General features: G+C 38.4%; 1 protein-coding gene and 1 long non-coding RNA gene across 3 annotated transcripts in view; one reads left to right on the forward strand and one right to left on the reverse strand.

The window, feature by feature from the left end:
- LOC148214556 (uncharacterized) lies at positions 1-22,643 on the forward strand. Of its 2 annotated transcripts, none has more exons than XR_015797941.1 (3): positions 1-347; positions 13,188-13,270; positions 22,509-22,643. It is a non-coding gene; the product is annotated as an uncharacterized LOC148214556 (long non-coding RNA). The 2 variants fall into 2 exon arrangements; XR_015797942.1 differs by having other exon boundaries at positions 1-192.
- EXOG (exo/endonuclease G) overlaps positions 5,215-25,191 on the reverse strand; it is a 22,921-nt gene continuing 2,944 nt past the window's right edge. The window contains exons 2-6 of the mRNA XM_007428158.3: positions 23,015-23,164; positions 21,432-21,571; positions 20,856-20,932; positions 19,564-19,678; positions 5,215-6,134 (exon numbers count right to left, since the gene is read on the reverse strand). Of these exons, the coding sequence (XP_007428220.1) occupies positions 5,673-6,134; positions 19,564-19,678; positions 20,856-20,932; positions 21,432-21,571; positions 23,015-23,164 (944 nt within the window). The 3' untranslated portion in view covers positions 5,215-5,672. The remainder of the gene's footprint in view (positions 6,135-19,563; positions 19,679-20,855; positions 20,933-21,431; positions 21,572-23,014; positions 23,165-25,191) is intronic.

A 25,191-nucleotide genomic window follows, 5' to 3' on the forward strand; every position in this document is an offset into this window, starting at 1 on the left:
CCTTTGTTCCACCCAAGCGCTCTGCCCACCACACACAGAGCTGCCCAGAAAGTATCTGTCAAAACTCCAAGCAGAGAGAAGGTGCAGAAATTCGCTCTGGTCCCAAAGGGAAGCAGCTGAGATGGAAGCCACAATGCCCATCAGCATCTCCTCAGAGGGGGCAGACCTCAAGATGCGTAACATCGGAAAGAGGTGAGGGTACCAGAACCACAGCAGGATGTCACATCCTCTCACCTGTGCATGACCCCACATAACATCGACGATGCCACCGAGCCAGAAGAAGGCTCCAGCCATCCCTTCGAAAAAAGCTAAAAATAAGCGTATGAAACAGTTTTCTTTTCAATCAGGTAATAACCGGTTGCTGCAAAAATGTGTATTCTACATCTGGCAGGGAATTTGATAAGCAGGGTTTTTAAGTTGTCCTTCCCCAAACCTTAGTTTTCGTGTCTGTACACACCGCCTACAGAGATTAGCTTGAAAATGGGATGGGAATATATATAGTGTTATTTCAAGAAATAGTGTATGATTTTTAACAGTTTAGGCAGGAATGAAATTTTCCAGGCCTCCATATTTTCTTACCCTATCTCCAAAGTAAATATTGCAATAATGATGTTTGCTTTTATATAGCACTTTCACTGTCCATACATTTATCTTGCTCTCTTCCTGACCAGATCCCCGTAAAACAGGATCATTCATCCTTACAGGGATTAACGGGCCTTGTGAGTAACTGAAAAAAGCCAAATTTGAAAATGGTCCTTCTTGATTTGTAGCTTAGTTTCTTATCAGTGATTCCCCTATCCTTATCTCTAAATCCTTCTTTTTTTACTGTTATTGCTTTTTTTCTTGCCAAAATATTCCAAATCTTTGAGAAATCAACTGCTAGAGAAACTTGAAATCATGCTGAACTAGAAACTTGGAAAATTTGGTGGCATGATAGCTGAAAACTGGCAACAGGAGTTTCTAACATTATGAAACATTAATGAAATAGAAACTTGCTCAATTGCAATCTCTGGATTACAAAGAATTTAGGAGTTCCAAGTTGGGCAACGCACAGTTAATTCTGGGTTTTTAGCATTAGAAAAGTGAAAATGGACTGCATTCGCCCTCTTTCAGCCAATATTTTTGTGGAACAGAAGGTAGCTGTCAGCTGGTACTATTCCAACGACTTCTTTGACTTTAGACTTGAAAAAAAAAGAGGAAATAAGGGTTTGTTTCAAGTTCTCATTGTTCTCTTTGGAAACTCTAGAAATGAAATACCCCATTTTGTTCAAAACTTGGGATAAATGACTGAAAGAACATGGAATGTTTTGTTCTGAGCTTGGCACATTTGAAATGGCCTTCAAGCCTGAAACATTTTGCACATTTATACTACTTTGTTCTCCCCTAAATTTTGGAGAAGTTTCTTTTGCTACCTGGAAAATTTACACAGCAAGAAATAGGGGGTGGGGGGTGGTAGGAGGCAGATTGAATGATTCCCCTGAAAAGAGATAGTAAGGTAGGATAAAGTCTTCAACTTTACTCTTGGTGACTTCATGGTTGCATCCATGGCGTCTTCTTGGCAGCAGGGCTGTCCATGGTATGTAGGTGTGTGACAAAAAAGTCAAGATGGGAGCTGTTTTACCTGCATTGCAGCTGCCATCTTGACTTTTTTGACCTACCCCTGCATTTGGCGGCAATCTCCTTGATATTTGCAGTATCAAATATTATCCACTTGATACATGTATTCATCCTTGCCTTGGTTTTTATATTACCTCCCAATTTTATGGTAATCAGAATTATTAATTTTAGGTTAACTGTCTTAACTTTTTTATTTTCAGTGGAAAAGCAGGGTAGAAATTCCACAGTATTTTCAACTCTTGGAAGGAGCCCTGACCATTGAATGACTGCCCCAAATACCCCATTGCTTTCTCCCATTTGTTTGTTTGTTTTTTGGTCCAATTCCTGGTCAAAACCTTAACAGTTCCAGTGATCCCATTGTCACCACCAGTTAAAAAAGCAAATAGGGGATCTTTCTGAGCGCGTTTCCCCTCAGCTCAGCAGCAAGAGGTTAGTCCTCCTATTTGCTGCTTGAAAAAGCACTGTTATATCAATGCATGTTATATTCCATTGTGTCTTTGTGGAGAAGCAATTTCTCCAATATCACGAGGCCTGCGTATAGCCAGCCCTGCTCGATTCAGATGCTCAATGAAACCTCATGAACCAAGGACAGGGAAACCGAAACCAAGTGGTTTATTTATTTGTGCGTAGAGAAGGGGAGGCAGTTTGGAGCAGCAACGCAAATCCATTTCCGCACTCGTTCTTTACTAGCCACAAAGCATGTTCATCCTCTTTGCTATTTTTACTGGGATGTTCACTATTTCCCTGAAAAACACTCTTGCTTGCATGTTAGCGTCTATCTTGGAAGTCCTGCTCTGCTACCTTATCTGTATCGTATCTGCACTCCACTGAGAGTCTATACGGCTTCAGTAGTCTATAAATGTGAATAACAGCACCACCTGCCAGATAGATTAATTAAATTGGCCAATGTATCCAGTCTCCTTGGTGGTATCTCCAATCTTGCAGAAATCTCTCCCAAATGAATCAGGAATGCAGCTTTTAGACTGCCTTTCCCTTCCCTCCCTCCCTCCTTCTCTCCCTTCTTGGTGACGCTGGCCTTTTGTGACTGGGCCGTGTTTAAAGTCCTTGCAAAGCCGTTGAGTTTTACAATATCCATGCATCTGTTCAGAATAACGCCTGCTGAATGAATGCAACCTATTACTCCAGGTATATGTTTCTAATCTGTGCGCAGCTCTGGAAAAGCGTTGCCCTACGCAGCAGCCTCGGGCATATCTTAAATAAATGTTTTCCTCCCAATAGTCGGCTCAGGATCCAGACATGGACTTTTAGGAATAGAATAAAAAGCAAAAGGATGGAAGAGGATGGTCAAACCAATATTCCTTAGGCAACAGGGTATTTTAACCCAGGGTCACCCACTCCCCTGGTCTGGCACTGTCCAGCTTGAACTCAGGAGTAGCAGTGATCTGCATTCCAAATGCTTGAACCCTCAACCAGACATATAGTAAGCCATAATCAGCGCTTCATCTCTTCAACCTTTTGGCAACCAATGGAGACATGCACGGGTAGGGAACCCCTTGCTGCAGTGACTTCCTGTCATGCAATAGCTTCTTTAATCTTGAATTAAGCATGAGCAGAACATGCAGGAAAAAGATGTAGAATCACGCAGTAGTCACACAGTAAATACAACATGGAGCTGCTATTCCCTTCGTGTCCTGTTTGTGGATTTCCCGATTGCCCCAGGAGGAAGCAGGATGCTGTGCCTGATGGATGTCTGGATTAGTCCAGCAGAACTTCCTAAATTCTTAAACAGTTTGGTTAGATAAACCAACCAATTCCTGCAGCTCTTGAGTGCCCTCTAAAGACCAAGGATTATGATTTGCAGGGAAAATCTTGACAAAATGGGAAGCAAAATCTCAAGACTGTTCTCCTAAATTTGGCACTCGATAGGTTGGATTAGAGTCCCAGGAACTTCCAATCAATTTTGCCAACTTTGGCCTCATTCACTGGGAATTCAGGGAGCCGTACAGTAATCCCAGCACACTGGAGGATACCAGTGTTTGGAAGTATTTAACTCCTGGAAAGCTAGCATGCCATGATCAATCAAATCCACAGCATGCTAATTTTCAGAGAGAGTGGCAGTTCTTTACACCGAAGAACATTCAGGCAGGCATTTTTCTGGATCTGAAGTTTGGCAAACTTGAATATGTTACATTGCAGAACAAATCAATTATTTTCTGTAGGCTTTTTTTGTTCCTCTGATATTTTTTATGTAACAGAAGCCCTTCAAAAATTCAAGAATATACATATATTGCTGTTATACATTTCTGGAGTTTAATTATAAAGCATATATGCAAATGTGAGGTAGCCCTAGCAACCTTTTCTATTTTAAATAAAGTGCTCAGTTTTAAATAATCAAACCAGACTCCCGAATATGTCAAGATGAGATGGATTAAAGGTTTCTTCAGTTCTATGGGCACAAGAAGATTTTTAATCCTTTCTCTTTCTTCCTTCTAGTCTGAAATGCCAGTTTAGATAAATTCTCCATTTATTTTCTAAGACAATAACCATGGTATCCTTTCCTTAAGTCCAGTACCTTAATTGCTGCATTACACTGGTCTTATCTGCAACACAACCATCAACCAATTTTGGGTGGGGGGGGGAGACTGGTCAAATGCCCAGCCCTGCCACCAAATCATTAAAATGGGTCCTACAACTCTTGTTTTGGCAACAAACAGTCAAAGCCCCATTATAGACTAGAAACATTTCCTTTATAATATTTGCAGCTCTAACACAGAAGCTGTGCATTTAAATTGAGGCCCTGGCTGTGATTCAGAGAAGCACTGGAACAGATCTAAACATATCCTTTCCCCCCCAAAGGTGGCCCCTCCTTCTCCCATCTTTGAAGCTTAAAAAGCAATTTGTGATGTTCTATGGGAACTGTGGCTTGTAAAGGGGGAACAAGAAAAGGAAAACAGCAAAACCTATCTTTGCGTAAACATATACCTGCACAGAAAGAAGTTAAGGCAGAGTCTCAGACCTAAAATAAACTTGAGCCTATAATTTTGAAAAACAGAAATCAGAATAGAAATCTTGGGAAAATCATTATTTAAAAACACTTTATTTAAAATCACAAAACAAGATTCTCAGTGCATCAACCTATCTGTCAAGGAAACATGTTCTCAAATTGCGAATGGGACATAAATAAAAGCACTGTAAAACAGGATGTTCATGGGCCAGTCTAAAGATAAGGTCACTGTGATGGCAGTAAGAATGCTTAGTCTGAAGAATCAAGAGAGATTTAATTCAAGACAGTAATACCATTAATATGTTATAATAACGTATTATTACAAACAAAAAGCAATCAGGTTTCTTTAAAAAAAATGGCTGGCAAAAATAAAATATTGAGCTGGCCTAGCAGAGCACTAAAGACATTCAACTGACTGGATTTACACACTAAGACATTATACGGTTCACTTGGTTTTACTTTAGTAAGTTGCCTGACCCAGCCATTGTGAATCCAGTCACTGCTGCTTTTGTAATTACATCACAGTTTAACAAACCATGACAGTATATGTGAGCCCAATGTGAGATATTATTTTAAGAGGTTTATATTAAGATTATACAGATAGAACATAGATGGTTTATGCTGTATACCTAGATTTTAAAGAATTAGAAATGTGGGTTTCATCAAATTCCCATGAAGAAAGCAGCTGAATGGGGGGGGGCAGGAGGGGGGGAGAAAATAATAGAAGGGTATTACTGAATTTCTTAAGAACATCCAATTAAAATCAATGATATAATCTTAACAGGATAGAATAAAACACTTCTAAAACAAGCCTATTAGAAAAGCAGATAACATTGAAAAAACCCTGCTTATATCCCGAGTATTTTTTTTTCTAGTATTTCATGAAAGAATCCCAAATAAATTGAATATCTGATGGCTAACTTAGGAAAGCACTACTATCAACCTGCAGCACTGGGAATGTTTCAATTTCACATAGTAAAGTTCTACACCTTTATCACTGGAGCAGAACCAAAGCGAATTGTTATGAAAGCTTTCTTAACAGCTACGATATCTCTGAAAATATAACACCAAACTTTTTTTTTTTTTTAAATCAACCAACTTTTCTTTCTCTAACTTCTGCTGGGGTTTGTACAGCTAATTCTTCCTTCTTCTTGTTATAAACCTTTAAGAGATATTCATCAGGTTCAATTCCTTTTTCATGCAACTCAGACATGATTTTCCCCAACCTTTCCAATGTCCTTGCACTCTGTAGTTTCCGAGTTGTGACATATAAAGTAAATTCTTCCAGGCTCATTAGCTTACAAGTATCAACCTCACAGATATTTCTAACATCTTCGGCTTTATCCAATTCTGGGAAGAAAATAAGACCAGACATTTTCTCTAGGTCTTCAATGCCAACTTGGAATTCTTGGAGCTGATGGTCAAAGCCAACAGGGTTGTTAGGTATCACGAAGGCTCCAAGTACCAGAGGATCTTTGAGTACGTCACTTCGTCTGGCAAGAATTACTTTGTACAGATGAGAAGGTACAGCCACATCATCTGTTCCAATTACCTATCGGCAGAAGGGAGAGATTGTATCACTCAAACTCATCTTAAACTAGGGCACAACTCCAGATCTCATTTTGATGTAACATGGAACTGCCAAACCAACAATAAACTTAGTGAGCAGACTTATTGAAAACTGCTCTGATGCAACATCAAGACATTTGTAACTCTGTCTTGCAGAATTGCCAAATAAACACAGGCTAATGGTTGACAATGTTTCTACCCATAAAATAAAAACAGTGTGGTTAAAAGGGAAACAAGTTAATTCTCCCTCTAGATTGATAGAAGACATTGCAAAAAGATTGGAAAGGAGACATTAATTCCCTGTGAAGGTGTATGACCCAAGTGATACCCCTACACACACAGCATGGTTAAAGAGCTATTCTCTAGGATTTTTTAACTGTGTCAAGGAATTAATGGTCTCAAATATAAACAGCAAGTGAGAAATGCAACATGATAATGCCACATGGAACAATTCCTTTCAATACTCTAGCCAGCTAGCTTTCATCCAGGAAATTCCATTCCATTCCTTTTGTTCCCCATCCAATTTGAATCTTCTTAAGCAAGCCCTTAGTCACTGGTTGAGGATGCTCAGTTTTTGTGGTCTATTTTGGATTGCCTGCCCCTTAAGATTCCCTCCCCTTGTTGTAAAATATGGAGTTCCCCAATTCTGCTGATGCCTCCATCAACCCTGCAGATCGAACGTGCTATTAGCACAGCCGCCTTCAACTGGTGTCCTCCATACATGATGGCCAAACTGGCTGGGATACTAGGATTTGTCATCCAACACATCCCTAGGTTAGAGAAGGATATATTATCATTTACAATTCTGAACTGTAATAGAAAGTTCTCAGGTACTATTTAAGGAAGTCATAGCAATTAAAATAGTTTATTTGTGCTTTAGAGCTTAGCAAAAACATTCCATAAAGACTCTAGTGGGTTAAACAGATGTAGGTAGATGGCTGTTGTGCAGAGATTATTCTGGAACACTGATTGCACAAGTTTCCTCTTGTACCCTATACATCTGATTTGCTATTAAACTTATCAAAATGAAGAGGTATTAAATTTATTGTGATTGCAAGAACAGAAAGTATTTACCAAGGACAGATGAATTTTACTGAGACGTAGTCTGTTTTCTTAGACTACTGGTTAGTTACAGAAGATAATTTCAACGTTTTCATTAACTCATACACCCACACACATAAACACTCATGTAACAAACACAGGCAAATATATGGGAACAGACAGTTACCACAAACTTATCAATTTGTTACCAAAAACCACACGAAGCAGAGACACGCAGCACTACAGTATGTTTGACATAAATTCAAGCTTCAATAAATAACACTGCTTTTTAAAAGTGTGTTTCCATGTTGCTGGGACTCCAAATCACAAGAATAAAGAACACGCTTGTGCATATGAACACTGGTTGTCATGTGGAAGGATTGTTAAAGGTTTTATCCTTTTTCCTTTGTGGGTGGGGAAAACACTAGCAAAGAAAGCTCGGGTCCCACTGAAATTCTCAAAGTAACATTCCTGCATTTCATCTTTTAAAGTCTGAATACACTGAGCTCTGTAGAGATATCAGATTTTCTTACTCTGTTCCATGTTACAAGAGAGTTTGGAGAATGTGAAATTCAGAACATAGATCTGAAGCGAAAAGTAGATAGTTTCTGCATGCACAGAGCTTCAGCATCCCTATGAGGGATTGTGGGGAGGCCAGGAAAGGAATGGAAGGGAGAGTAGACATAGACATTTAGGTCCACCGGCAAGCTGTGTGAGACTTGACAATCCACAATCATGCCCTAGAACATCTGGACTGAAGGAATGGTGGCTATGGAATGGCTGCTTTTCTATTCTGAGCTCTAATGTTCCTTTGTGATTTATAACAGGAGGTAGCAGCATCTTGCATAAAAGTAGAATCTAACTATTAACCTCCTGACAAACATAGCAACCAAAATCTTATTTCACCATGTGAACTGCACTATAACAGACTTTTTATGATTATAGTGCATTCTTCAGACAAGTAATGTGCATTGTTCCACATGATTGCTCAGCTCAAGGAAGCTGAAAAAAAAATCAGCATGTTAATAAGGTATGTCTGTTTAGATTTAAAAGGACTATCTTCACCCTGAAATATAGTATGAGGAAACACTTTGTATATATGATGCCGTAGCGCCACCCAGTGGATGCTTTACCCAACATTCAGAACTGTAGCCTCAATCTCCTTCATTTAAACCCAATAGTTCTCTCGCTGTCATTTAGGACAGACAGCTATGGCCTTCTGTTGAGGGAACAGAAAGCATTAGAAGATGATCTGCACATATGCCTACTTTGATTTGTGAACATCTATCCACATGTATGAAATGATAAAAGAATTGTCATTTATGGCAGCAGCAACAAAACATATTAGCTAGAGAACATTAGTTTCCTTCCCAGGTTAACAGTGACTTGCTATGGTTAAAAGTCAGTACATATTAAACAAAATAAAGAATTTTATAGTGCAACTGTTTGACATATTATGCTTCAGTACACTTATATATTCTTATTTCTCTCTTCTGAATGTCATTCCTGTAGTCAAGGCATTGTCATAGGTTCAATCTCCCTATTTAACTAAAATTAATCTGTATAAATCTAGTTATTCTGTGTGGGCGTGGGTGCATTATTATTTTGGAATTCTAATTAATCTGAACTTATGTTGTTCATCTTCACTTTCCTATATTTGACATATCTAAACCTCACATTTGAACCTTATTCAAAGATTTTTTATTGTTACCATAGCCTACTGGGAGCCATAAGACTGTTTTTATTCCTGTCTTCTAAACAGAGATAACCGGGAATATTAGGTTATAATAAGTCCTCGTAGGGCTCCCACCAGAATTGTAAAATGAGTAATAACAGAAAAAAGGATATTGGTTGGCAACAGATAAGGGGAGGGAAATGGAGTTTGGGACTGTGGCATCTTGAAGGACCTGCAATGAAACAATCACATTTTCTCCTCAATATTACCTGGTGTGGCTCAGCCCCCCCGATATTTCATCTTTTGTGTGTATGTTGTGCTAAAAGGAAGGCTGCATGAACTGGTCTGCTTTACTATAAGATAGTGATGCCTTTATGTGCTGTTCCTGTACAAACTAAAACTGTGTATGAATCCAACTGTCTCTGCTGAGCACCTGAGAACTTTCCAAGGCATAAAAGCCTCAGGGAATAGCCCAGTCCTGAGACATGAAGGCAAAGAGAACCTATTGTAAAGTGTGTGTGGGTGGGTGGGGGGGAGATCCTAACCCTGGGCCACTAAAGTCACATCCAGAGTTCTTGGAATGAAAAGTATTTTCTACAGCTCAAAATACTAGAACTGTGCGCTGTGGGCAGCCAATCTGGATGGTTTTAAAAAGGGAATGGACAGGTTCGTGAGGCTCAGGCTGTAAACAGCTACTAAGATTGATGGCCGCTTGGTGACACAGAATGGTGGACTTGATGGGCCTAGGGCAGTGTTTCTCAACCTTGGCAACTTTTAAGATGTGTGGACTTCAACTCCCAGAATTCCCCAGTCCCCACGCTGGCTGAAGAATTCTGAAGTTGAAGTCCAGACATCTTAAAGTTGCCAAGGCTGAGAAACACTGGTCTAGGGTCTGACTCAGCAGGGATCTTCTTGTATTCTTTTAACACAAGACAAGTAGGAATGTACAGTTTTTTACAGAAACTGGTCCAACAATTTGCACTGATCACAGAGATTCTGAAAATGGAAAGTACATGAGTCATGCAACTGTATGCCTTATCAGGATTATTGTCTGGTGACTGGGATATGTTTTGGCAAGACAATATGGCGTTTATGTTCAAGGAACAACCTCGATAAAGACATGTAAGTAAGGCATACTTACGTTCCACAGGTGTAATTAGAGGGCAATCTTTAGATGCCGCACAACATATAGAAAGACTACAGCTCCATGAGAGCACGCAGAATTGTTCGTTTCTAGGCACCTAGGGAACAAGGTGACTACTAGAAGTTAGCATAGATTTATTAAAACAGGCCAGGCTAGAGAAATTTTACTGCTTTTGACAAAATGACTAGATTAGAAGACCAGGGGAATGCTATGGATGTATTCCTCTATTTCAGTAAGGCATTTGACAAAGTCAGCTTAGATTCCTTTTTGATAAAATGGAACAATGTTGGATGGATGGTCTCACTCCTAGACAGATTTGCAGTTGGTTGAACATACCCAACGTGTGGCCCTTAAAAGTTTCTGTGTCAACATAGAGGAAGCCATCCCATGGGGTACCTCAGGGATGTGTGCTGGGCCCAATGTTATTCAATTTTTCATCAAATTTGTAAATGACACAAAGCTGGAGGGCATAGTGCTAACACCTCAGAAGAAAGGCTCAAGGTTAAAAGGATCTTGACAGACTTGAATATTGGGTTCTAACTGAAAAAATGGAGTTTGGTGGTGAGATATGTATAGTGACTGGATCAACAGTAGTCCTGTGAGAAAGATCTGGGCATCCTTACTTGCAAACCATAGATTAAGCATCAGCCAGCAGTGTGTTGCAACTGCCAAAAGAGCTGATGCTGAGGATGCATCAATAGAGGTATAAATTTGGGATCACACAAAATGATAGCTCTACTCTGTGTTGTACTGGTCAAACTACACCTGGAATAGTGTCCAGTTCTGGTCACCACAATGCAAGAAAGATGCTAAGAACTGAAAAGCGTGTAGAGAAGAGTGACATAGATAGTGAAAGGCTTAGAAGCTAAATCCTATGAAGAATTGTTAAAGGAATTGGGTATGTTTAGCCTAAAGAAGAGAAGCTGCTAAGTCTGATGGAAGTGGTCCCAAAAAGAGAGAAAGCTAAGGGGAGATATGATAGCAGGCTTCAAACATTTGAAAAGCTGTCACAGGGAAGAAAGTGTGACTTACCCTCCATAGTTTCTGAGAGTAGAACATGAACCAATAGGTGAAAGTTTTACAGGGGAAGATCCAAACTCAAAATAAGGAGGAATTTCCTGACCAAGCCTGCTCCTGGAGTCATGGGTGCTCCATTGCTGGAGGCTCTTAAGGACAAGTTGGACAGCTCTTTGTCTGGGATGGTCAAAGATTAAACTAGAATACCACCAAGGTCCCTTGTGATTCTACGATTGTAATCAGTGATGTACTTTGGTATAAGTTGTTAATATATTCCAAATGGAGTCAGAACAACATTACTGGGTTTCAAGCTTGTCCCATTAGCTTATGGCTGATAATAAATGAAAGAATCTTTAGGAGATTAATCATCTGCCTTTCAATCTCTCTCTCACATTTAACAATTAATACATATTTCTGATATAATAAAACAACTTCACTTTTTTAAAATGTTAAAAGTGATTTTAAAATAGAATATACAAAACATTATTTTTTATCATAAAGAAAGGCATTTTTTAATGTTTTATATCTCCTTTTATTGTAGAATAATGCAGCAAAAGCAAAGGATCCTAACTGTGCTGGCATGCTAGGAGATGTACTCTCACAACCTCTTCTAATTCTAGATAGGCATCTCATTCTAAACTAAATTATATTGGAAAGAAAGAAATAAAAAGAAGCTGAAAGTCCTAGACTCTGCATAGTAGATTTCCTCTTAATGTTTGTTTTAGGCTGACAATATGCTCCTAAGAAGCATGGCAGAAGTGGTCCTGAACACAGACATTTTGAACATTATTGAAAAGCCTTTTTTCCTAACATTAAAGCAAAAACAGGGCTATATGAATGACCAGACAATCAGAAAATTAGCAAGTTATCAGCACAGTTAAAAATACAGTCTCCAAACTTGAACATTCAACCAGCATTCTCACCTTTTTCACCTCTGGTTTCCATAAGATTTGACCCTATGCTCCGCTTGCCACAAAACTAAATCTCTTTTTAATTTAGGTCTTCCTCTAACCGTTCAACTGGCAAGTGGGATAAATCACTTCTCTCAGGACATCCCAGGATCTGGGCTTGCCCAGATACAAGAGGCCAATGATGATAACACACATTGTATCTTGTTCTTAAAGCCAACTTAATGAAATGCATTCAGAAACACAGGCCTTTCCTGGCATTAAAAAAAAATATCCTAGAGGGATATTCGATAGAAAACTTTTTAGTGTACAACTATATTTATTGCCTTTGGCTTGTGTATATTTTTCTATTACAGGTAGTCCTTGCTTAATGATGGTAACTGGGACTGGAATTTTAATAGCTAAGTGATGTGGTCATAAAGTGTGATGTCATGTGATCATGCCACTTAGTGAGAGTAGTTCCGGCAGTTCCCAGTTACTGTTGTTAAGTGAGGACTGCACAGGTCATTAAGTGAGGATCTCACGTGATTGCAAATTCCAACTTCCTGCTGGCTTCTCCATTGACTTTGCTTGTGGGAAGCTGACAGGGAAGGTGCAAATCATGATCATGTGGGGATGCTGTGATAGCCAGAACTTTGAGGATTGGTTGTAACTACCACTCATTCAGTGTGTTTCCAAGTTTGAATGGTCACTGAATGAGTAGTTGTTAAACGAGGGCCACATATATTCCCATTGTCCACATTACCCTAGACTCATACTAAATGAAAAACAGTGTATAAAATAAAATCAGTAACAAGAAAAAACAGAAGGTACATAATTTGCATTCCACCAGTTAAATTACTTTTTACAGGTAAATCTGAAAAACCTGATTTACCAATTAAATGCTGCAATAATACTTATTTTTAGCATTTTAAAACAGTGTTACTGACAACTCTGGAAGTATCTGAGCTATAAAAAAATCCTAAAACAAGTTAATATGATTATTATGCTGTATGACTACAAAGAGAGAGGGGGGCTAATGGGACAACACTGGCATTCTTTTTCTAGCGTAGTGAATATACAGACTCATGTTAAAGTCAATATAAAAAGGCAAGATATGTTTTTGAAAAAGAGGGAAAACCAAAAGAAGCTCTAGATGACCTCCAAATGGAAATGTGTTTTCACCTTGCCCCAATGAGCAACTTAAAATGTGACAATGGGTTTCCAGCATTTTAGAATCTGTGTGCACAATATCATATAACTCTTTTCCAGTTGCATCAGAGAATGTACTGAAGAGATTAATAGTGATCAACACCCAAAAAAGAAGATGCTTGCTGTGTGGCCTACAGGAACAGGTATAGTATGAAAGATGAATTTATCAAGATCTTATAGACTCAGCACTTTCTAGTGACAGAACAATGCAATGCCATCAGAGTCAACAAAATTAGTGGTAATCCCTGGGCTTTTGTCACAGCCTTAGGCATGACAATTACTTAAGATTTCTGCAGGTCAACAGAGATAAAATTCCATCAAGACCTGACAGCCGAAACACCTTACCCAGCTCTGCACAGTTCTCTCTGCATCAAAGGCAATGTCAACTAAATTAAAAGAGAATCCACAAACATTCCCAAAAGTGCTTCTCGGTATGAAGACCAAGAAAAAATAAATCTACTCTACCTTATCCTTAAACAGCGTTATTCAACTATAATTGAGGCTTCACCAAATCATGGTAATGTCTGGAAAGATGACCAATCAAGCCAGGGAGAATCAAACCAAGATATGATGGCAATACCAATCAGCTTGCTTACACATGAACTAGTGTAATCCGTTTTAAAAGCTACTGATGCTAGGGGCCATTAATAGTACTGAATACCACATACTGCGCAGACATTTATTGATTTAATTCCAATCAAAGGCAATGGACTCTAAAGTCAAACTGAACCACAGACATTTCTGATACATCCTGATTGAAATTAATTACTTTAGCCACAAACTTAAAACCAGAAACAAGGAGGGATATTGGGTGTTTCCAAACATTCCTTTAGCTGCAATAGTCTTCTGATATGATTTGGAATCACATTATCCTTATTTTAGATTATGCTTAAGCCTTCTTTTGACTCAATGACTCCAAAGTAATACTTCACCTGAACTGATACTTGAGTGATAACACTGACCACAAAATATATTTCTGCAGATAATATTATTCCAAGTGATCTCACCCCTAGGGCCTGGCTCCCTTGAGCTTTCTTAAAAGGATCCTTTAGAGAAAGGGAATTAATAGCAGAGCTGTCTAGAATTCTCTGAAGCATTAGTTTCTTTTTGTTCATCTACAACAAATGCTGAATAATTGAAGTTGTACATTAAACTAACTATGCTACTCTTTGTGTTACTGCTGAGAATTGGGAGTTTTTACTGATTTTGTCTTGTAGGATATTTGTCTTGATATTTATTTGCTTTCGAACAGCTATATCATTTGAAAAAAATTATAAACATAAAATTCATTTACTTAATACAATTATATGTTTTGATTGCCAGTCAATTATAGAGTTCCCTATTATGTTCATTGTTTTGTTTGTCAGATTTATAACCTATCTTCCATCCAGGAGTGCATGATGGCATATGCAGCATTTCCTCCTTCCGTTTCCCCACTAACAATAGCCATGTAACTGAGATTGGGCTAAGAGACAGTGTTTGGCCCAAAGTCGTTCAGTCAGCTTTCATGGCCAAGGATGGATTTGAAACTGGGTCTTTTTAATAGTGACCCAGCAGCTTAATCAATACATTGCAGCTGAACCTTTCATCAACATTACCTTGACTGACTGAAAGATCCATTGTTTTTGACAAAGCAGCAGAGGGAAGGTTTGAGAGATTGAGAATAATGCCTGGGAGGTCCACAGAAGGGCAGAGCCAAATTGATTATGCATTTTACAGCTGACAAAACTCTAAGGAATTGTGCCTTCTACATTTATTAAATGAAAGGGACTTGCTCCTAGAGCACTGCTGATGTATATAAATAATGACCCAGTCAACAAATTACAGGAGTATCTGTAACTGGCCAATCAGCTAGTGGGAAAATGCCCAATTGGAAGCATTTCCAATTCATTTGATCACAGTATCACCTGGCCACCTATCATAGAATCGTAGAATGTCAGGGTTGGTGATCATCTGCCGCAACTCCCTCCACAGTGCAGGAATCCTCTGTAGCAGCATCCCCAATAGATGGCCATCCAACAGCTCTTACCATTATAAAATTCTTCAAAATGTCTCACCCACATTTTTTTCCTTGTTATATAACCACATTGCTCCTGGACAACACTGAACAAGTCCACCAATGTTCCACTTGGCAGCCCTTCAGAGGCTTGAAGACAACTGTATTTTCCCAGTTGTTCCTTTTCCACACTAAACATACCCAATGCCTCTCATAATTAACTTCTATTTTGTATGCTACCGTCTATTTATTTTCCATAGCATGACTTTTGCTATGTTTGATCAATCAGTATTTACTTACTCATACAACATAAAACCTTCAAGGTTTTTTCTGTACCCTAATAGACCAAAGTTCTCAAAACCACTTAGAACTCTTTTCTGGAGTCCTTTAGCAGCTGTTTGCACTAGGCTCCAACTGCTTCTTTCTAGGCATCAAGCACCCATTCACTCAGCTCTAAGCCTGGCCCAGGGTTCTCATGGTCAATATGATTTTCCTAGCACTATCTTCCGCACTCCATTGTCTAGCCTCTTTTTCCAAGGCCAGAATCCCCAGTTTCTCTTCTTAGACCACATTAATCATTCGTCTTCTCAAAAGACAATTAAAACCAGAATACCTGTCCTTTTGTATTAGGACATCTGCTTTTGCCAAGCTGCTTTTCTTTTTTATACCTTCTGTGCCTCTATGATTTATTTATTTATTAAATTTGTATGCCACCCATCTCCCTCAACGGGTGACTTTAAAAATAAAGCCTGGCACTTTGGATTTGAATTGTTATCTAACTTAATGATTCCACATTTTAGAATTAGTTCATACTTTCTTGAAGCATAGTATATAAACTGGTATATATTAGATTATTAGTTTTTCAGATCTGGAGAAAGGCTTTTTGAGGATATGTACTCACAGATTCTTGATTGATTGGCACACAGAAAAGGGCCTTCCTCCTGCACACTAATTCCTAGCACTTCAAAAAGGGTAAAAGTGTATCTTAATCTGAAGTTTTAAAAATGATTATTAATTGCATTTAAAATATTCTAAGTTTCTTTAAATTGCTTTATGTATGATTTATTGGATTTTATAGAATTATTGCTATTCCACCTCTCAGTGCTTAAATGCCACGCGGGTCACATTATTGTTGTTTGCATTGCACTACTTTGGTAACATTGATAGAAAGGCATGAGACGGGGGGTGGGGAGGGGAGGCATTTGCCCAGCTTCAGCCAGTGCATCAAATTTCAACCTTTCTTAGACCAAGATGCCTGGTGACAATACAGTAACTCTCATCTTCATCACCACATAGCTAGATTACTGTAATGCACACTACACAAGGCTGCCTTCATAGACAACTTGCAGGGGCAATGTTCAGGTCACTGCACTAACTGCCAATATGTTTCTGCATCAAATTAATACTGCTGGTTATAAAGCCATATACCAGTATATCAGGTACCACCTTGCCAAAATTGAATCTGCCCATCTGGTCCAAACAACTAAAAGGAGCTGCTGAGGGTTTCTCCCGCCTTGTGGAATGTCTGTGGGATATGGGCTAGATGGCAGGCCACCCCACATTCTGGTAGCCTCATTCCCCAGAGGTATGTTGGCCACTTTCCTCCTTCCATTTTGGAAGGCTCTGAAACCCTTTCATTCCATTGATCATTGTGAGCATATGTCTGTCTGTGTAACTTGTACTGTGTTTCTTATTCATAATGGCTGTTTTTTTTAATTCTTGCTTTGCTGTACACTGCCCAGTGATTAGGGTAGTCTACAAATACTGTAAATAAACACATATTTTGTTCTCAATTTTAAAAATGATGAAAATCCAAAAGAAACCAATGACTTTTGAAAACTGGGAAAGGGAAGGAGGAAGTTATTGATGTTGGAAAAATGACAAATCTTTTTTTTTTCCAGACTCAGTGACATTTGTTCCATATCCATGATAGCTCAAAGTGAAAGTAGAACATTTGGGGTTCCCCAAAATGAATAATTCTAGGGAGTTGAAATGACACTGGCAGGTCGAAATACCCACTGTTCATATTTTTAACAGAATCGAATTGACTAATTCTACATCATTAACACTGAAAGACAATCATAGGTAAATAGGTATAATTAAATGACAAGATAGATATTAATTGATGTATGTGCTTTATCAGCTAATTTGCACACCATTTAGTTTTAAGCTTGCATTAAGAAAAAAAAAGCCTAATTGTTCAGTGGAAAACTGCTATAGAGAGCTCTTAGAATTTCCTTCTTTATATGACTTGTTCTGTCCTTTTTAAGCTGTTGGTAGAAGTGAGGAGATAAATGAGACAGTCTTGGCAGCTCAGGACATCTTCTCAGAAAGAACAGGATATCTGACTAATTGAACTGTCCAACCAAGAAGACATTTTGGTGGCAAATCTGTCTTCATATATGTGTAGCACAAGTTTAAATTTAAATTCCCAAACTTTGAACTAGCTCCCATAAACAGTATAGATTCAAATCATATAGTCAATAATTAAAACCAGGGTTGGTGGGGAGCGGGGGGGGGGAGAGAGAGGAAGAGGGAGAGAAATTACTGTGTGATGCTTAAGGCTATATGGTTTACAGCTTAAAATGATGTCATTTCTTTAAACAGAACTGTATTTAAATCACTAAATATACCTTTTTTATTTCTTAATCCATTTTGGGAATTTTGACAATTGTTGCAATTCAATAAAATATATGAAAATCCCTTAAACAAGATGATTTCACTGAAGTATAAAATAAATATGAGGAAAAGCTCAAATTGTAGCAAGTGCTGTGATGATAATTTAAGCATTTAATCTGGGTTTGATCTGAGTGAAGCAGAGGAAGAAAAACTATAGGAAAAAAGGTTATTTAGAAGCAAAAAGCTGCTACAGGACAAAACTTACTAAACTAATGCTCTCTGGGGAACAGCATCTATAAAACAAGAAGCTGTCATTTTGATTTGCTCTGGAAAAAATGGAATACTGCGTTTTGCCACTTTCGTAACAGAAATTAGATTCTTCCTGTGGGCATTCTTTTACATTTCCACACATACAGTATATTTATATTTTGCTAGTGTATTCTCAAATTCCAAGTGTGATCATCAATCTACATTTGCAGCAAATGCCTTCAGAAAAACTGCTGACACTTGGTTTGAGATATACCAAATTCAGCTGGAGGAAAGAACTATATCAGAACATCTGGAGTTTCAGTGTAATTTCCTTCCTAATGCAGAATTAACAATGACACTATCCAAGCAGGAACAAGGAATGCAGGTAGTCCTCATTTAGCAACTACCTCTGACAGTGACTTTGCAGTTATGATGGTGATGAAAAAATAACTTTGTGACAAATGCCCACATTTACGACCTTTGCAGCATCTCTCTCATTCACATTTGCCATTACAGTCAGCTAGTACACAGTCTTGTGTAAAATCGTAAGCATAGTCACGATCACATGATTTTTCACTTAGTGACTGCTTTACTTAATGACTGAGTTGCTGGTCCCAATTAGGTTGCTAAATGAGGACTACCTGTATTCCTTGTTCCTGCTTGGACAGGGTCATTGTTAATTCTTCATTAGGAAGGAAATTACACTGAAAAAAAGTGACCTATGACCACAATTGGGACCAGAACTTGCATCGCTAAGTGATGCGTTAAGTGAGTCGTGCCCAGTTTTACGACCCTTTTTGCTGTGGTCATTAAGTGAATCACTGCGGTCATTAAGCAAACCATGCAATCGTTATGTGAATCTAGTTTTCCCCATTGACTTTGCTTGTTGGAAACCCCCTGGGAAGGTCACAAATGGCAATCACATGGCCCTGGAATGCTGCAACTGTTGTAAATACATGCTGATTGCCAAGGGCTGAATTTTAATCACGTGACTGCAGGACTGCTGCAATGGTCGTAAGTGTGAGGACTGGTCGTAAGTCACTTTTTTCAGCACCATCGTAACTTTGAATGGTCGTTAAACGAATGGTGGTAAGTTGAGGACTTCCACAAAAGACAGGAAATAACATTAGTCAAAAGGTAGGAAACTCTTATGGCCACTGGGCACATTTGGAACTTTGAGAATATATCGTGGATCCTCTCCTGGTTGGGAGGCAAAGTCTTATCTATTCACAAAGTGATTGCTGTGGGCTTACAGAGGGCCCAGAAGCATTCTGAGGAAAAAAAGTGATTAAAATTAAGATTGGACAGGGACTTGGTGAGAATTACTTGGTGCCACCTACACTTTGTTCAGCAACTTGAGCCTCTGGACTATGTCTTGCGTGCGTTCCCTTATTTGCATATTATAGTTAAACACAACGTCATAAAGCATTCTTCAACTGCCCGGGCACTTCTATTCCTGCAAACATGCTTTCCTTATGCATGTGAGACCTCAAGATTGGATTCATTACAAGTCCACACAAAGAAACTGCCAATAAAATCAGGAGGCAAGGTTCACAGGGTACAAGTCCTAACCTGATAGACAACTTTCTTCTTCCCATCTTCATCCAACTGAGGTAACATCAAGGGTCCTGAAACAACCCAGACATCTTCAAATCTTTCAGTCAGGTCCCGGCAATACATCTCCACTCTGTAAATATGTCAAACAGACTAGATAAACTGATAGGCTGGTTCCTTGTTCTTTAATAAAGTATCTCTGCTCACCCTCTATAGCAGAAAGTCATTATTTCTATTAGGTTGGAGTTGCACTAACTAGGTTTTGCTCCACAGAACAGACAATGTGCTTCAAAAGATCATAACTCTTTTTACTTGTTTTTCTACTTTATCTTACTTCAAGGTGAATGATACATTGTGAGAAACAAAAGAAAATGATTCCTAGCCATTTTAAACATTACTAGAAACTTAATTCTAAAACTGCAACTCCCCCACCAGGGAAGAGAAAAAAAATTGGGGTGTCTTACTCAGATACAAAAATTTCAAATCAGATTTCTGCCTTATGAAGCAGTCCTGAAGTCTTTTTCTCAGCATCATCATTTTTCAGTGTACAAATATCTTGAAAAAAACACAGGGTAATTTATTCAAACTTGTATCCATTGATTTACATTTGTTCCTTTCCTTGGGGAAGTTATTAGTGGTGATATTTTAGTGACATTCAACTCTGCCACTGAGGAAGCCGTCACCTTAGTTGTATTGGATTTGCATTCAGCTGATAGGGGGAAAACAGTGCTTGGTTTGCACCTTGCCGAGTGAGTAGAGGTAACAGTATGTGTTTACAGCAAGTGGTAAACAGAGGACTGACCATTCATGGACTTGCCTGCATCAGTAGCTACCAAATTAACAGAAATTATTATCATACTGTTTCCCTTGCTTGAAGCAAACTAATTCTATTTCTGCAGCAGTGTGTGTCTAATTAATCAAATTTCATTCCATTTCATTAGATTTGTGTGTGCCTTAAATTGTTATGCACCATGAGTATTCAAGAAGGGAGATATTATATATTCTCTCCACACACACACACACACAAACTCTGGACTAAGGTTTAATGTGTCTGCCATATGCCCTGGGCAAAATTTCTCTCACTGGATAAAGAAGTTGCAGAGGCTTTTGGGCCAGATCATCAGAATACAAATAGTATGTCACACTTTCTTTCTCTGAGAGCACTTTTATATTTTTTCCTCTGATTTCCTTCCTGATTTGAGGTGTTTTACTTGTTTTGGTTATTCTTCTTTCCAATTCTGGCTGAAGTGTGATAATGAAATTTAAACAGAACTCACTCTGCACTTAATACACTTTTTAAATACACCCACCTATTCCAGAAACCAGCATTATTCTCATAGTTCTGAGGTACAATGTTGGATAGATAAAATGTTTCTGCCATGGCTTCCTATTTAAAAAAAAAGAATTAAAATTGAGTTTCTGATGGATGCCTACACTAGTTAAGAACTCAGAATTAAGCAGAATAAAGTAGTCAGACATTAAAGCATAACTTGTGTTTGGTAGAATATTTGCAGACTGATCTGTAATTCTTACATCAGTCAGTATTACAGTGCACGGCTAGATCCTTCACATTCTGTCTGCTTTTTAATCCACTTGCTTCTCTTCTCTAAAAACCGCCCGGAGTCGCTCTGCAGTGAGATGGGCGGTAACAAATCTGAATATAAATAAATAAATAAATAAACCTAGATACAAAATTGCAGAGATTCTATAAGGTTCACAGAGTTCTTTGGCTGCTCTGTAATGGATTTAGGAATTATGGATTCTATTGTCAACCATATTTTTACATGCAATCTTGTTTATCTGAAAATGTAGTGTGAATTATTTTTAATATTCCATCCTTTCCCCTTCAAAGAAACAAGGAATAAAACTATATGCAGCAATCCTACTGGTGAATATTTGTTGTTTCCTGCTGGTGCCATATGACCTCGTGACCAGCCACTGCCGATGTAATCTTCATTCATGGCACTGAACATTGAAGGGATATTAGGATCTGGTTTAAATTTACAATGTTTTCTGTCTGCACTGCCTATGGAAGAAGATATCAAATGATTCAGTTAAATTTCCTTTTCAAAAAAGTTCTGTACTGAAAGCAACTTAAACAATTTGCATTTTTTTAAAAAAAAGATATCTAGAGCATATATTCATGTTCACTGAAGCATTGTTCAGGCCCACTGGCCTCTTGCTACTCTGAGCAGAAAATGTGCCTCCAACATTCCATACAACTTTCTGTTGCAGAGAAGATTGGAAATGATGATAAATTATCTTGCAGAATTGTCTGCCATTGATATTATTCAAAGAAACCAGATAAGCATCTGATGAAATCTAAAGTTCTGTAGAATAGAGACTTCAAGATAAGAGGTAAACTCAATACTTTAACTCAAGCATCTCCAAATATTCAAATGATTATTCCAAATGAATATTAATTAACAGTCTATGCAGAAATCCCATGAGGCAGAGGTTCTCTAATGTTGTGACTTCCTTAAACAATAAATGAATTTGTAGGATTCCCTGCATGAACAATATTAGGACAATTCTAATTCTAACAATAGTAACGAGGAGGAGGAGGATATGAAAAGCTGGGTGGCCTAAGATTTGAACTTTTTTGTGACAATTCAGATGGCTTTCAGTAGGGCTGCAAAATTTTGGAGATTTGCCCACATAAAGCAGGATCAAGTCATTAAAAATGACTTCAATCATAAAGTAGAAGCTAAAATTCACTTCCTTGGAATCCAACCCTATTGGCCACTTCATTGTGCTACAACAGCCTTTTCCTGACCCAATATTCTGGAACTGTATTGGAAGTCAGTTCCTATCAGCCACAGCCAGAAAAATCATGCTGAGAACAATGGTAGCTGTAGCCCAACCCAGTTGGAAAGCAGGATACAAGCATCACTCACAGTGGAAAGGGAAGGTGACTCCATCAATCCCGGTATAAAATGATTGGAATATTTTTTTATCTCTAGGTCCTTACTTTCATTCCTCCCCGCCACCCAACACTCTAGAACGACACCAACCCCGTCAGCTGCCTGGGGATGATGGGATCAGAATTCACTGCACCTGGATGCAAGCTGATTGGAAGGAAAGCTGCTACTGAAGTCTTGCTTCTAGTGAAGCAAACCAGCTTCCAATGGCATGACAATTAGAAGCAGCACATCTGGCTCACCTGTACCCTACTGTGTGCAAATGCCTTCAAGAGGCAAGCAGGAAGGCAAATGGGCTTGAGAATTGACCTATCCAAAGCATGTGTAAATGGAGACCCAAATTCATCTGAGAAAATAATCCCATGCATATTTCTACAAAAGTAAGCTTCACTGTACTAAGCCTTACTTTCAGATGAATAAACATAAGATTGCAGCCAGGGGAACAAATCTTCCAATGCAGTTCTATGATTCATACATGGCACACGAAATACCTCTTTTCTTATAAGGAAATTAATTTCAACAACTAGGCAGAGGAAATGTTTACATACCTGAAGTTTTGTATTTGGAAATATGTTCAATCACCCATCTAGGTACTCGTTTTGCCTGATCATAAGAGAGAGCATGATTGGTATAATATCTGATCTGAGTTCCAGCTGCAGGAAATCCATATTTTTCCAATATAGGTTTTGATCCGAGTTCTGAGAAAGAAAAAGAACTTTATTGAAAGAAAGGCACAGAGAAAACACATCATGTCCTAAATACCAGAACCACATTTTTACAAATCAGCAAAATAAACTATATAGTATCATATAATCTTTCAAATTCCTACTTTTATTGTATGAAAAAGGAAGGAAAAAAAGGCCACAAAATATGCATTATTAAAATACTATATGTTCATATTATAGTATAAAATTAATTTATGGACATGTAAGTCAATGAACGAGAAATCAGACCATATGAACAGGCAGTTGAAAAAGATTAAATAATCCTCCAAACAAGACAACCAATGATAAAAGGCTGGGAAGTACCATTTGTATCCTACCTTTTCCTTCAAGAATGGAAGGCAGCATACAAAATGTCCTGAATGTTTTATTCTTGCAATAGTCCTTTAGGATAAGGTAGGCTAAGAGGAACTGGCATTTTGGTTTAATGCAGTAAGACAAACGTCACAGCAGAGGGAGCTCTAGCTGTAGAAAGCTAACCTCAAGAGAAGTTGAAACAAATGTTTAAGATAGCCAATTCTTTCATACATAATAATAAACTTAAAATACTCATAACACTTTTTCATATTTTGAAAGAGTAAAATAGATAATTTTACTCTTTCAAAAACTTTCACCTACAACTCTGGTTTCAATTTTATCATTTTTATAGTAACAATAATACAAATATGTTTAAGCCACATAAACGGTCAAAATGTACAATCACCAATAATTATACTTTATACTGCAATGACAGAGGCAGAGAAAACTACTTTTTCAATAGTGTTGATTGATTTTCATTGTATGAAGGAAGAAAGGAAATGGAAGGGGTTTTTTTTCAATGTAACCATTTATCAACAAAGCATAGGCTATTTTATTTGATTTTTGTGCTATGGTAAAAGATCCTATATTTGTTTTATAAAAATGCATTATTTTCCCACAAATACAGTTAAATAAGTATTAAGGGCAATACATTTTAATACCAGTTGTAATGGACAAAAGAAAATACATTGAAAAGAAACACGTCATTCCACTGTGTTCTCATCTTACTACATGCTATAAAATGAAATTCACATTATGTTGTTACTACAGGTAGTCATCGCTTACTGACCACTTGTTCAGCAACCATTCAAACTTACGATGGTGCTGAAAAACTAGACTTACAACCGCTTCTCAAAGTTGCGGCCATTGCAGCGTCCCCATCACAATTCGGGTGCTTGGCAACCAGCACCTATTTACAATGGTCACAGTGTCCCATGGTCACGACTGCCATTTGCAAACTTCACAGCCAGCTTCCGACAGGCAAAGTCAATAGGAAAGCCATCAGGAAGTTGCAAGTCGTAGTCACGTGATGTTGCACTTAACGACCACAGCCAAAACTGATGTTGTAAGTCGGCGCAGTCATGTGACATTGCGCTTAATCAAAGTCTGAGAGCAATAAATATGTTAGTAACAGATGCCGTTAAATTCCCAAGCAAAAGGAGCAGTGTTTAACCCAGCAAAATTAGTGCTACTACTGTAAAACAGGATGCATTGTTTACCTATCACAAATTTATCAAAAGTCAGAATACTACCTGTATGGTTCCGAGAACGTTTCCTTTCTTTTTTAATGTTTCTTTTAAATTGTCACTTCACAAGAAAAAGGCATTCTCCACTTTTACACAATTATCATGTATTGCTTCTGTCCACACGATATGTTTAACTAGATCAGTTATACTGTAATAGCGGCACTCATACTAAAGATGGCTGGTGTGGGTCTTCCGGGCTGTGTGGCCGTGTTCTGGAAGTTTTGTTTCCTAACGTTTCGCCAGCACCTGTGACCGGCATCTTCAGAGTGCAGGAGCACAGACAGGAGCAGTTCTCTCTGTGCCCAGGGTGATGTGGCCCTTTTGTGGGTATTTATAGAGATCGGGGGGGGAAGGGGGGAATGGGGGGGTTGGGGTTACTGAGTGGCTGCTTGTTAGGGAACAAAACTTCCAGAACACGGCCACACAGCCCAGAAGACCCACACCAGCCATCGTATGCCG

Source organism: Python bivittatus, unplaced genomic scaffold, assembly GCF_059951505.1.
Source record: "Python bivittatus isolate LINGU-HERP-01145 unplaced genomic scaffold, Pbiv_v1 ctg000610_np1212, whole genome shotgun sequence".
NCBI lineage: Eukaryota > Metazoa > Chordata > Lepidosauria > Squamata > Pythonidae > Python > Python bivittatus.